Source organism: Megalops cyprinoides, chromosome 6, assembly GCF_013368585.1.
Source record: "Megalops cyprinoides isolate fMegCyp1 chromosome 6, fMegCyp1.pri, whole genome shotgun sequence".
Classification (NCBI taxonomy): domain Eukaryota; kingdom Metazoa; phylum Chordata; class Actinopteri; order Elopiformes; family Megalopidae; genus Megalops; species Megalops cyprinoides.
The window spans coordinates 35,569,384-35,581,778 of NC_050588.1; the positions used below are offsets into that span (position 1 = coordinate 35,569,384).

At 40.5% G+C, this 12,395-nt stretch overlaps 1 protein-coding gene across 2 annotated transcripts in view; it reads left to right on the top strand.

Moving 5' to 3' along the window:
• Nucleotides 1-8,236, top strand: part of LOC118779761 (nuclear factor of activated T-cells, cytoplasmic 2-like) — a 33,452-nt gene extending 25,216 nt beyond the window's left edge. For both annotated transcript variants that reach the window (XM_036531993.1, XM_036531992.1), the window contains exons 8-10: nucleotides 65-197; nucleotides 856-1,503; nucleotides 7,834-8,236. In XM_036531993.1, the coding sequence (XP_036387886.1) occupies nucleotides 65-197; nucleotides 856-1,503; nucleotides 7,834-7,886 (834 nt within the window). In that variant the 3' untranslated portion in view covers nucleotides 7,887-8,236. The remainder of the gene's footprint in view (nucleotides 1-64; nucleotides 198-855; nucleotides 1,504-7,833) is intronic.
• Nucleotides 8,237-12,395: the final 4,159 nt, after the last annotated feature.

The window sequence follows — 12,395 nt, forward strand, 5'->3', positions numbered from 1 at the left end:
CTATGGTGCGGTGTTGTTAAGACAAACAGGCCCGAACACTCATTGAAAACACTCCCGTTTGTAGAACATGCTGTTTGTGGAAGTCCCCCCTTATCGAGACCCGTCCGTCTGCCACTCGGTCAAAGTGAACTTCTGTGTGATCAACGGGAAGAGGAAACGCAGTCAGCCCCAGCACTTCACCTATACTCCACTGGCAGGTGAGAGTTACACACAGCTAATCAACCCGTCAGCTCAGTTCCGCATGAATAATGATGTAATGTTACATGACATTATTGTCATTTAGCACACGCTCTTATCCAGAGCGACTTACATGGGTTTCAGTTATCATGTTACAGGTTATCCATTTATACAGCTAGATATTTACTGAGGCAAATGTGGCTTAGGTACCTTGCCTAAGGGTACAGCAGCAGTGCCCCAGTGGATAATCAAACCAGCAACTTTTTGGTTACAAGCTCCGTACCACTACGCTACACTGCTGCCCCCAAACAGTATAGGGAATAATGAAATACCTTTAGTAGGTGTTTAATACAGTTCATCTGATCTAAAATGCATAAACAAGTACAATTTTAAAAACTAATACATGGTAAAGCCACATAATAAGACTCCATGTAGTAACAGCCTATATAGTTTCAATCTGTCTCTTTCTTCTGTTGCACAGACAGTGTTCTTCTAATATCGCTGCTCCTGTGTTTTTTTTTTTTAACTTGCTATCAGGAATAATGAAATATCATTATCAGGTGTTTAGTACAATACATCTGATATAAAATGCATGAACAAATGAAATAAAAAAATGCATAGTAATGCCACGGGTGAGTGGTAATAGCTTACATGTTGTCAATCTCTGTCTTCCCTCAGTTCCCTCCATTAAAACAGAGCCAATTGATGATTACCAGTCTGGCCAGATGGGGTACGCGGTGTCTCAGATCCTGGGGATGTCGCCCCAGTCGTACTACCACAGCCCCCGTGGGCTGGTAAACCCTGACAGCTGCCTGGCGGCCGGCATGGCGTCCTGCCAGCAGGTGCATTCTGGCCTCTCCCCCGACCCCCTCTTCCAGCAGCCGAACCCCGCCATCGTGTACCCGCGGGGGACCAAGAGTCTGGGCAGCAGCCCAGTGCTCTACCAGCAGCACGGGGGCATGGTGGTGCACGGCACCTCCCCGTCTGAGCCCTCCCACATGGGTAGCCACCAGCTCTCCACCTCCCCAGGCCAGCATTCCTCCTCCTCCCCCTCCTCCATCATCCACTTCTCACCCACCAATCACCTGCTCCGTGGGGGCGCCCCGCCCCCCGAGCACCAGCACATCGTGTACTGTGACTCCGCCCCCATCGCCTACCACGCTGTCATCCAGCAGCAGTCCTACGCGCCCAAGGTGCCAGGGGGCAGGTCTCCGCCCGGGCAGGGCCACGCCTCCAGGTGCCCTCCCGCAGGTGACCAGGGACCCGCCCTACCTGGCAGAGTTACTGTTAAGCAGGAGAACCTTGACCAGGCCTACCTGGATGATGGTGAGCAAAATTTCCTCTGTCCTCTTACACTCTACTGTTCACTTATGAACACAGTAAATTGGTATTTATGACCTAAAGTGTATACAGTTGAGTGATGTCTGTGCTTCTTGTTGTTCAGTGTTCTCCTGAGTTTTTTTCATTGCAGATTAGTTTCAGTTTTGCAATTTTATTTGTATAGCACTTTCTGCAAAGATTAATTAGTCATAAAGCACCTTTACAGAGATCCTAGGCCTGAACCACATGGTAAACACATGGCATTCAGTTTTTCAGATCTTTATTTTGACTGTGAAAACAATTGTTTAATTGCATATTTGAAAAAAAAACAGATGTAGGAAAAGAAAAGGCCCCCTGGGCAGAAAATGCATGAAATAATATTGAATTCATTTGAAATTTATCATAAAGGAAGTGAAATTTCAAATGAAATGCCACCTCCTTTGTGTTTTCTGACCGCTTCAAACTGAATAAAGTGTGGTCAGAAAACACTGAAACCAGTTTGTGAAGCACACTCCTTTTCTAGTTTCATGGCAGTATGTGCTGTACATATGGTGCATTTTTGTACGTTTCATCCATTTTTGTGAGCAGTAATATAGAGGAAGCAATACCCGCCTTCTGAGAATCAGTTTCAATACCTGAGAATGGGTGGGGCATTGCCTTATGCTGCCGTCATCACATATGTAACACAGCGGGTTACCACGTGGCAGTGTTAGCATCCAGATGCTATGTTAGAGCAACACTAGACTGTAATAACGCATGTGTTTGCCATTTAGCTAAACGCTTAGTGCTGAACTGATGTATATCTTATATAAATGTTTAAATGCGAATAGTATTACATGAAAGAAGTTTGAGTCGTTGTTACTTTTTGGCAGCTTCTGAAACGGTCGTAAGACTAGTGTCGTCACAGGACATACTGTATGTCGACATTTGCATATGGAAAACTTCTAACATTTTTATGATATCCCATATAGGTGTGAACACAGTATAACAGAGATATTGTTTTTTTCAGACCTATTCTCAAAGAGATTTCAGGAGAACACACAGTTCACGTAAACAGCGTTAGTATTTATTTTATGTGCATGCATATGATGTGGTGTCCTGTCTTGGTCTTGGTGATCCTTGCTGCCGGGTTTCAGAAATGCCTTTTAACTAGCAGCTGACTGATACCTGGAACAGTATGCGTTTTCACTTCCCGTCCAATTAGATGCCTTACTCATGCCATTTGGCAGAAGGCCAAGGATCAGCTGAGAGATGTTCTCCTTTCTTGGGTTTGGTGGTTGTTCTTCAGAAGGACTGTATTGGGTCCCTGTGCCTGTGTTACAGAACGAGTTAAGGAAATATGGGATGGCAGGTTGGTTACCGTAGTTGCCAAACAGACTTTTTGGAACTGAAGCCATGTGGCGAGAACTGATTTTATTTCCTCAACGTTGTCTCTTACAAATACTGTTGGTTCACTTTTTCTTAAGGAAGTAGTTATATCATAATGAATGTGCAGACCACAACAGACTATTACATAATACAACAGCTGAGATACCGCTGTTGAACAATGTGACATTGATGGGCCTTTTCTCTTTGCAAAAGACTGAACGTGTAAAACCAGTCTATAAGCAACAAACCATGCCAGAAGAGAACTGGGGAATTCGCTCGTAAGATGCGAAACACCATGGAGGGTAGTCAACTTCGGCCTATTTGCAATAAACTCCAGAAATCAGCTTTCCTGCTCAGATGTTTTCTCAGGCCCCGTCTGCCAGGAGTAATCTTCTTCTTCCTGCATCAGCTGAAGAGGTGTTGTAAGACGAAGCCTTTTTGCCATAACGCAGTATGATCACACATTAAGGTGATCTTTGGGGAAGAGCTCTCTCCCCGGTTCACACTCTTCAGGGACTGTTGTACCCCCAGTTTGCATCATCGTCTTGGTGCACCCGTAAGGGTCACACGGTCCAGCAACAGACCAGGAAATGAGACTTTTGTTGTCTCCAGAAAGCAGCAGCTCTCCTCACTGCCTGGATATGTCCGCACTGTTATGATCCCAAAACACGTTCTATGGCAACCATTGTCAAACAGTGGAACATGCTGCCTGGGAGAGCCAGGGAAAACCTCTTTGTTTGTTATACTTGGCCAGGATCTCCCCCTCAGCCCTTGGATGCCGTGTGTGTATGTGTGCTTGTGCCTGTGTGTGTTTTTGGTGGTGGGGGGGGGATTTTGATATTTCCATACCAGGGATCTTGCCAGCCTGTTCCAAGAAATTCCTTCTATTTGCAATATTTCCCCTCTACAAGCCCACCCAATCTCCTCACTTGATGGGCGGGGTAGTGAGATAACATGGGAAGCTGTTGGACGGGGCGGTAAGAAAATTAAATGGGCTCCAGTTTAAATTCTTGGGCTCTTGGGTCACATAAATAGGGTTTCTCTCAGCAGCAAGTTCACCCCCTGGGCTTTTAACACATTAGCAGGCTGGTGTGCAGTGACCCGTACAGTGTTATACACAGCAATAAGACACAGTTTTGTTTGGAAATCTGCTCATTCTATTCGAATGGGACATTTTCTTTTTTACAGTTACATTTATTCATTTGGCAGATGCTTTTACTTGGATTGACTAAGTAATATTAGTAAGACATATGAAGTTCATCAAATATTCCTGGAATGTATGAACAACAGATTAGTATACTTCAGATAGCATATAAAGTCAGTATTAAAAATGTATTTATAACTAAGGCACTTCAGCACATTGAACATGTGCTTAGTTATGAATTTATTTACATTTTGCATGTGTGTGTGTACGTGTACAGTGTTTTTATAGTACATGTATATGTACACACGCACACACACAAACATATATATATAAGTATAAAAGGAATCATTGGCTTTTTCATCAGGCAGATTTTTAGGTATCTGCAGAGTTCCTGGTCTGCAGTTAACTGTCAGATTACTCTGAGGTCCATTTTTTAGGTACTTTCCCTTTCACATATGCTGGTTACACAGACAGGTCACAGCATCACAGACCACCAATGTGTCCAGGTCTTGCTTTTGCTAAAATGTGTAGGAGGCATGAGGATGTGACGTTCTGTGGAGCTGAGGTACAGTTGCACATGCAGACACACCCACAGAGAACGATGTGCGAAAAGCCGCAAAGGAGTTTTTCGCAGAAACGCAACCTGCTAAATGAGTAAGAGGATTTTCGCGCTTTGCTCGGTTCAATAGCACCCGCCCCCCCCCGAACTTACAGTAACAGGATTTCACCCTTTCTTCAGAGATGACTCTGTGTGTTAGCCTGTGTCACTCCCCTGCAAAAGAGTAACGGAAACATAACTGGTCGCAATTAAACCACATAACTTTACAATAGCTCTACGGGAGTAAACTCAGAAAGGGTGCAGTCAAAAAGCATGTGAAAGTGGTGTGACTGGGCCGCTCTCAGCAGCAGCCCCCCCCGTTGAGAGCTGCTCCCCTTGACTTTGATTTTGGGAGGTGGGGGAGGGGTCTGGCACAGCCCACAGCTCGGTGCAGGCTGGTATCTGTTTTCGCTTTACTTGCGTGTTAATGGTTGCACCCTTTCCCTTGCTGCAGTATGTAGGTCAGTGCTTTAAATAGGGTCCCGTAACGCAGAGTGAATATCGAGCCCCCCTGTCTGTGTCACAGAATTACAAGGCAAAGGTCAACGAGTCAGTGAGCGTGGCCTAGTATTTTTGAAGATGACAGAAATCATTTCTTTTGTTTTTAGCTCAGTTTGGGCTGTTTCTCTAACCTTGTGTTGTCTTTATGTCTAAAATGTAATGTAAAAATTAATGACGAAAGATAATGGGAATAATCCCACACCCCTGGTAACTATTACTTTTTGATATCTATTTATATAAGTACATTTTTTTAATTACAGCATTATCAAAACTACCCCCATTCAATTTAAAGGCAATTGTTTATAATTGTTTATATCTTGTTATATGTCTATGTACATACACACAGTAGTTTTTTTTTGTTTATCTATATTCAAGTTGCAGATGTTTGTGCATTGTGTGTTGACACACTGAATTGCAGTTCAGCACCTTTCTCTCTGGAAATTCCCACAGGATCCTTAAAATCCCTCCTCTCTCCAGCAGAGTAGCAGAGTGAGGGTTTGTGGGCCCTCTCTACTGTTGCCTCCCCATCCTCTCCCAGACTGTCACAGACCCGTTAATTCACTGTGTCCGAGTCCCATGGTGCTTTACGAAGGCCGTAGCTGTGGTCAGAGACAGCCACCTCTGAAAAACAGCTGTCCAGGGGTCAGTGAGAATGTCTCTGCGTAGCTCACCCCTTCAGTGTTCTGATCTTTCCTCTCTGCCTCTGCCATTCTGCTTTTTCCTCTCCCTTTAATATGAATTACATTACATTATTGGCATTTAGCCAATTAGACTTAAATAGGTTACAATTTTTTATATGTCATCCATTTATACAGTTGGATATTTACCGAGGCAATTCTAGGTTAAGTACCTTGCTTGATGGTACAGCAGCAGCGTCCCCCTGAGGAATTGAACCAGCAACCTTTCAATTATGGACGTCTGCTCCTCACTTATTGTGCTACACCGCCACCCCACTTGAATTGAATTGAAACGTGACGGTGACAGAGTGAGCTTGTGTAACATCAGCATAACAAGTGTTTGGGTGGGGGGGGGGGGGGGGGGGGGGGGTGCCAGCTCAGTGCCACCAGACACATGAGAAAAGGGAACTTCCCAGTTTCTTACTCTTTGTCATGTAGAGCCAGACTTCCCTGTTACTCTGTTTGATGAGGTTCAGTTTCACACTGACCACCATAGACAGCTGGTTTCCAGGAGCAGCTGGATACTACTCTGAGACTTATAATACTTTCAAGTGTACAATATTAGGAGGATTTAGAAAATTTTTCATAGTTTTATGAATTAGGCCAAGGAGTGTATAAACTCAGTGCAGCCCTGAGTATTTTTCATCAGTCTCCTCTTTTTATACATATTATTTGTTTACTACTTCTGTACTGGAATAAATGGCAAGATTGAATGAATAAACATAATATTTGAATAAATATTTTGTTGTCACCTTTTGCTATTAAGGCACGTTATCTCCAAATGTATCCTGACTTGAATCATGATTTTTATTCATGTCTCAGCTCACGTTCACCAGCACTAGTATTTGTGAAGCGATCCAGCAACAGGGAAATGCTATGTCTCTAGCATTGTAGAGCCGTATTAGTTGTGTGTCATTTAAACCAACCCTTCTTTATTCTGTTATAACTGGACACCAGCGCTGCAGGAATAGTAAAGCCCGTGTTTTAGCTGTTGCCGTTTTATGCTGTATAGGCAGAGCGGCATCTACATCACAGTCTGTTCTTCTCTCTGCATTATCCTTCATTTGTCTGAGAATATCTCCACTGGCCTTTCCCGCTGTCAGGTAGACAAAAGATTCAGAAGTTCATCAAATGTGTCTGGAATGTATTTTCCCTTACCACCTTTCAGATTACAGCGAAGGTAAAAGCACCTCTCTGCGTCCTGCTTCTATTTATAGTGATGAGGCCGTAAAACTTTCCATTTATACCCTCTCTGTCACTTCCCCGGGTGAAACAACAGGAAGCGTTGCCGCAATGAGCCGGTGTCAAAGCGGCGAGACCGGCGGCCACAGCGAGAGTCCGCCACCTCCTTGTGGAGAACTGCAGTCACTGCAGCCACTCACTGCAAAATTCACGTTCTAGCTTTTTTTTTTTTTTGAAGCTTGACTTACAAGCCTGTATGCCAGGTTATTGTTTCACAGTTTGTTTTGTAAGTGTTTTTTTTTTTTTTTTTTTTTTTTTTTTGATCGGCTGCATTTGAAAAGTGCATTCTTTTTTTTTTTTTTTTTAAAGAAAACCTTGCCATTCAGGGAGCTGGTACATTCCTGAAGGATTCCAGAGTGATTATGTCAGTTATGGTTTGCATAACATCGTGACTTTGCTTTTCTTTTTGCTGAGGGCCTACTTGTGTTACACAAAAATTGCTTAACAGAAGTACAACAAAGTATGTCCCTATTGCCAGGTCATGTAAATGTCTCATGGAAGTAGGGTTATAAGGTTTAGGGTTCTAAGGCCTATAAATGTTTTTGTTTTGAGCGAGACAGAGTTGGCTAGATGCCCTCATTGCTGGTGGAGAACAATTTTATCAGTTATATTCAAAGTGAACTATGAATGGTGCACGCACAGTGCACCAGTATGTCAAGGCCACTTCAAACAGTTGAACGTAAGGCAAGGTGGAACAGTTTGTCTTTCTGCATGAAAGTACAGTATGTGGCTTGGAGGAATGGTCTGTGAATCGTTCCTTTCATGTTCTCCAGTCCTTGAGCATTGCCCTTGTTTTCCCTCTACAGTTAATGAAATCATAAGGAAGGACCTGACCGTCCACGGCAGGGGTCAGACATAGAGGAAGAGGAGGACAAGGAACTGCTCCCGGCCAATCCCAGCCAAACTTTATTCATCCCGTCTTTCTCACCACTGCAATGCATTCTGCCTTGGGTTCCCTTTGTTGTGTTATGAACCCTGTCTATGTCTAAACTCACAGGACTGTGCCTTATTTGGTTGCTTACAGACCTACTGGGTCACAGATAAAATACAAAGCAACATGACATCCTCACTGAGTGTCCACAGAAATGCGCAACATATGAGCAAAGATGGGCAAGGTTTCAACTCTCTGGGCAGTGCATGTAACTAGTAATGGATCTCACCATCTAGGTATTCATGCCAAGATGTCTGAAATAACTTTGACTTTCGACTTCCGGAACATGTTTGACATGATTATATGTGTTAGTTAATTGGACAGCTAGTGGAGATGTGTAAAAAATGGGTTTATTGTGTATCAAGATGTTTCCAATCATCTCAGTTACCTGTTGGAAACATTTATCGGAGTCAAACAAATCAAAGAAACTGATTTGCATGAACACGTTTCTCATTCTTGTTGCTCTATATTCTAAAGCTGTACACCAAAGAAAAAAAAACATCAAAGTGTCTGTGGTCTTTGAGAGGTGTCCATTTTGCTTTTTTTGTGTCCTAGGTCACAAAGATTAGTATGGTGTACATGGTATTTGATTTGTTTTGATTTGTTTTGTGTGTGTGTGTGTGTGTGTGTGTGTGTGTGTGTGTGTGTGTACGTGGCAAATGTTTGAATTGCCAGTGGTGCATATGAAGTCCTGCCAGTTTTATAATTTTTTCATCTTGAGCACTGAAATAGCAGCATGCTGCAGCACTGTGGACTTGCAGCATCACCAATCAAGAATCTGCTCTGACCAAAGCCGGTTACACAAAGCCATTTCTGATGGAACAGCAATATCAAAGAGAAGTGTCTTGTGTTGCTGGTTGCTTTACGATGTTAAAATAAAAAAAAAAAATTATGTTTGTGAAGATACTTGACATGAATACACCAAATGCAACAACTGTTCTCAAGCTCATTTGATCCTTCTGTGTAAGAGTGTTCAGAAGTTAATTAGGTGGATAATTTGAGTGTAATTAATGCCTTTGTAAACTGGCTGAATGTCATACTCCATGTTTTTTTTTCATATTAATAATATTGCTATTGAAAATTATGTTTGGAAGTTATTGAAAGTACATTTGCTATATTTACCTTTGCACTAAAACTCCATCAGTTTCCTTTTAATTAAAATCAAAAAGGTAACCATACCAGACATTGTGTTCTGTAGAAGTTATAGATCCATGCAGCATGGCACTAGAAGGTGCTACAACAGGGTAGAGCCAAATGCTATTGAGCATCTTTATACTGGAATTCTAGTGTGACTTTGCACCTTACTATCTCATGTAGCAGATCGTTGTTTTTCTTTGTGTTGCCTACAAGGATGTAAGTGCCTTTCATTTATTCAAACTATCAAAGATTGTAAAATCTCTTTTTTTGAAAGGAATTATTATGAGACAATATTCCTGAAAATATTCCGAGACAATACTCCTGAAATATTTCCTCATAAACTGATGTGTATAGATTTTATTTGTATCTACAGTATACTCTAGTGTAAGTGTCTTGTTCTGTTATCTTAAGTCTGTAGGCAAACTGTCACAGGGTCTAATTCAAGATGCAACCTACTGTACCAACAGCATTGGTTATATCTTCTCGTTTTAGGCAGCTACATCAAATTATTTACCATGCAAATCTTCGACAAATTCTTGCTGTGCACCATATGAGGCCCTGACTCTCGCTTGAGGAAACCCTCCTGTCCTTACATATCGAAATGTTTTGCGTCACTGTCTTCCTGCTATTGTAGTGAAAAAGGCTTTATACCCCAAACCATGCCAAACCCATGTGTCATGATTTCCACTTAGTTCAAAAGAGTAAAGCTAACAGAGGTCAAAAGTTTGGGATCATGAAATGGACAAGCCTAGACTGTTCTAACAACATTGTGAGGAAAACATGATAGTAGTAGTGTTACAACGAGTGAGGAGAAGCCTTTCGGCAAAACACTTCAAAGTCCTCAGAAAAATAACAGGTCCCACAATTATACCTGAGGCATCTGAAATGGAACTGGTATTAAAAACTAAATGAGGTGTATGTGCTAAAACGTCATCTCTCTAGCTGTGTTTGTTATATAGTTGTTCTTTTGTAAGTAACTGATTTTTTTTTATAATTCCTTTAGAATGTAATTTACAAATACAGTTAAAATAATGTTCTTATCTGAAAAGAGCTTTACAGGCGGAGAAGATATAGAGGCATCTAGAACTGGAACAAAGTTCATGCAATATAAATGTGTCATACAAATTGTACAACAGCCTCCTCAATGTAAATAATTTGGAATCTTATTCAGATGTTTTTTTTTTTTTGTTTTAATATAGAAATTGTTGTTTTTGCGTGCCATATACAAAGGGCAGTTTTTTTCCTCTTTGTTTAATGACAGACATAAACTAGTTTAATGTTATGATTTTGCCTTAATCATGAGTAAAGTCTTATTTTTATATGATTCTGTCTCTCTAGGATACTGCAGTAAAGTGGATGCTGTAGTTGTTTGGAAGTGTTATCTAAAATTTCAGCTTGAAGGCCAGATGCATATGCTATTCAAATACAGAACATGGAAAAACTGAGTTATTTGTCTTTGGCCACACACCCATCCTGTCACTGTGCAACATAGCCTTTAATATGCCATCACTCTCTCTGAATGTAGTCTTTATCCGCAACCTGTTTTTACTCGTTACTGTAAATAAACAACTGCCTATCTCTGTATAAAAAGCAATATCCATTTAGCACAAAATCAATATTTCATGAACTGCATCAGTTGTATGCCATTCTTTGTTAATCCAATGCCTTATTAATATATTAATTGCCAAATCCATACATATATAGAAATAATGTAATCTACCTTATTAAAAAAGTGTAATATAGTAATATTAGTAGAAAAGTCTCACTAATGAAAATTATGTTTTGATCTCAATACTTAAGAATGTAGTTTTTATTTTGCTATGCAATCTACACATTTACTCCAATTAGTTTTGTTTTTTTTTTTTTATTGTTATTTCTATCCTTAAAACAGTTCAATGTCAATGTTGTCATTTTTTTCTAAGAAAAAAAAATCATGTATCAGTACAATTTAGCAATAAAACTGAAACCTTCATGCTGCTGTGATTACTTTCTTTTGTTCAGCACTTTCGCCAGGATACTGCAGGGATTGAACAAACAGTTCACTTTGCATGTCTCTTTAAATCTAGCATTAGCTATCTAGTGAAGCCATCTAAAGTATGCAGCCCACACATTCTGGTCAAGCAGGTTTTATTTGTGCTATGCACTCCCACAGATAGGTGGATACTTGTAGTATGCGTGATTACCTGCTCTGAGTTTCAATGCAAACTGGAGTGTGATGTTTGCATCGAGTACCCTACCTTACTTATTCAGCCAGACAGTCTGTGCTCTGACAATGCTTTTTTTTTTCACCTGTGTAAGATTTGCAACCCATTGTACGAGATCAAAATGCCTTGAATAAAAAGGAGTGAATGTATTTTACTTTCATGAATGATGCTGAATCAATGGCATTTGAATAGTAATAGTTTGATTCCTTTGACTTGACCTGCATAATTCAACATAGCTCAAGAGATTCTGGCTTGGGGTGGATTCTGACAGCTTTTTTCCATTTTAACAGTATATTTCCCATCCATTCATATGCAACTGGTGAAACTGGTGACTCATACAGTAGAAGAAACTCAAATACATGGCTCACATTTTTCCCTGTGCGAGATAATCTGACTTTATTCACACAAAGTTGAACACATATTATCCTTGTGAAACCATGATGGAGAGCCCTCTTTATTGTCTGAAGAGGGCCCATGCAAAATGCCACATGGCAAAAACACTTGCACTAATATAGCCAACCATTCTCACTAATGGTAATGGTTTCTCATGATATTCTTATGATATCTATCTTACAGTTTCTTATGAGTGGATACCCATTTGTCATATCACTCAAAGTTTATATTTCGGAGGAACTACATTACATGCACTTTAAATAAGTCTATGTTTTGAAATGCATAAAAAGTATTTTAAAAGCATAAATAGTTTTACCACTTGATTCACACATGCAATTTTTAGGAGAATGAGTCCAAAATAACAAACACATTTCAGAATCCCGGATTTAATTCTGGATTAAAATGTATTTGATCTTTTGCTAAATTCTATTGTTGTAAACAGATTCTTAAAATGAGGAGTATTCAAATGAGAGGAATGTTTGAATTTTATTTAGATTTTAGAGTTGGTGAATCATTAGCATTCTTTGATCTACATTTTTACTCATTTACTGTGATATTATTCATAACCCCATTCTCTTTTTGTCAGCGCCAAGTCTTTTGATAAATATTTTTTAAAAAATGGGATTCATTGTAAGGCTTTTCAACACACCCATCTTATTAGTCCACGAAGATGTCGTACATAATGTTTTGTGTGGGTAAGTGC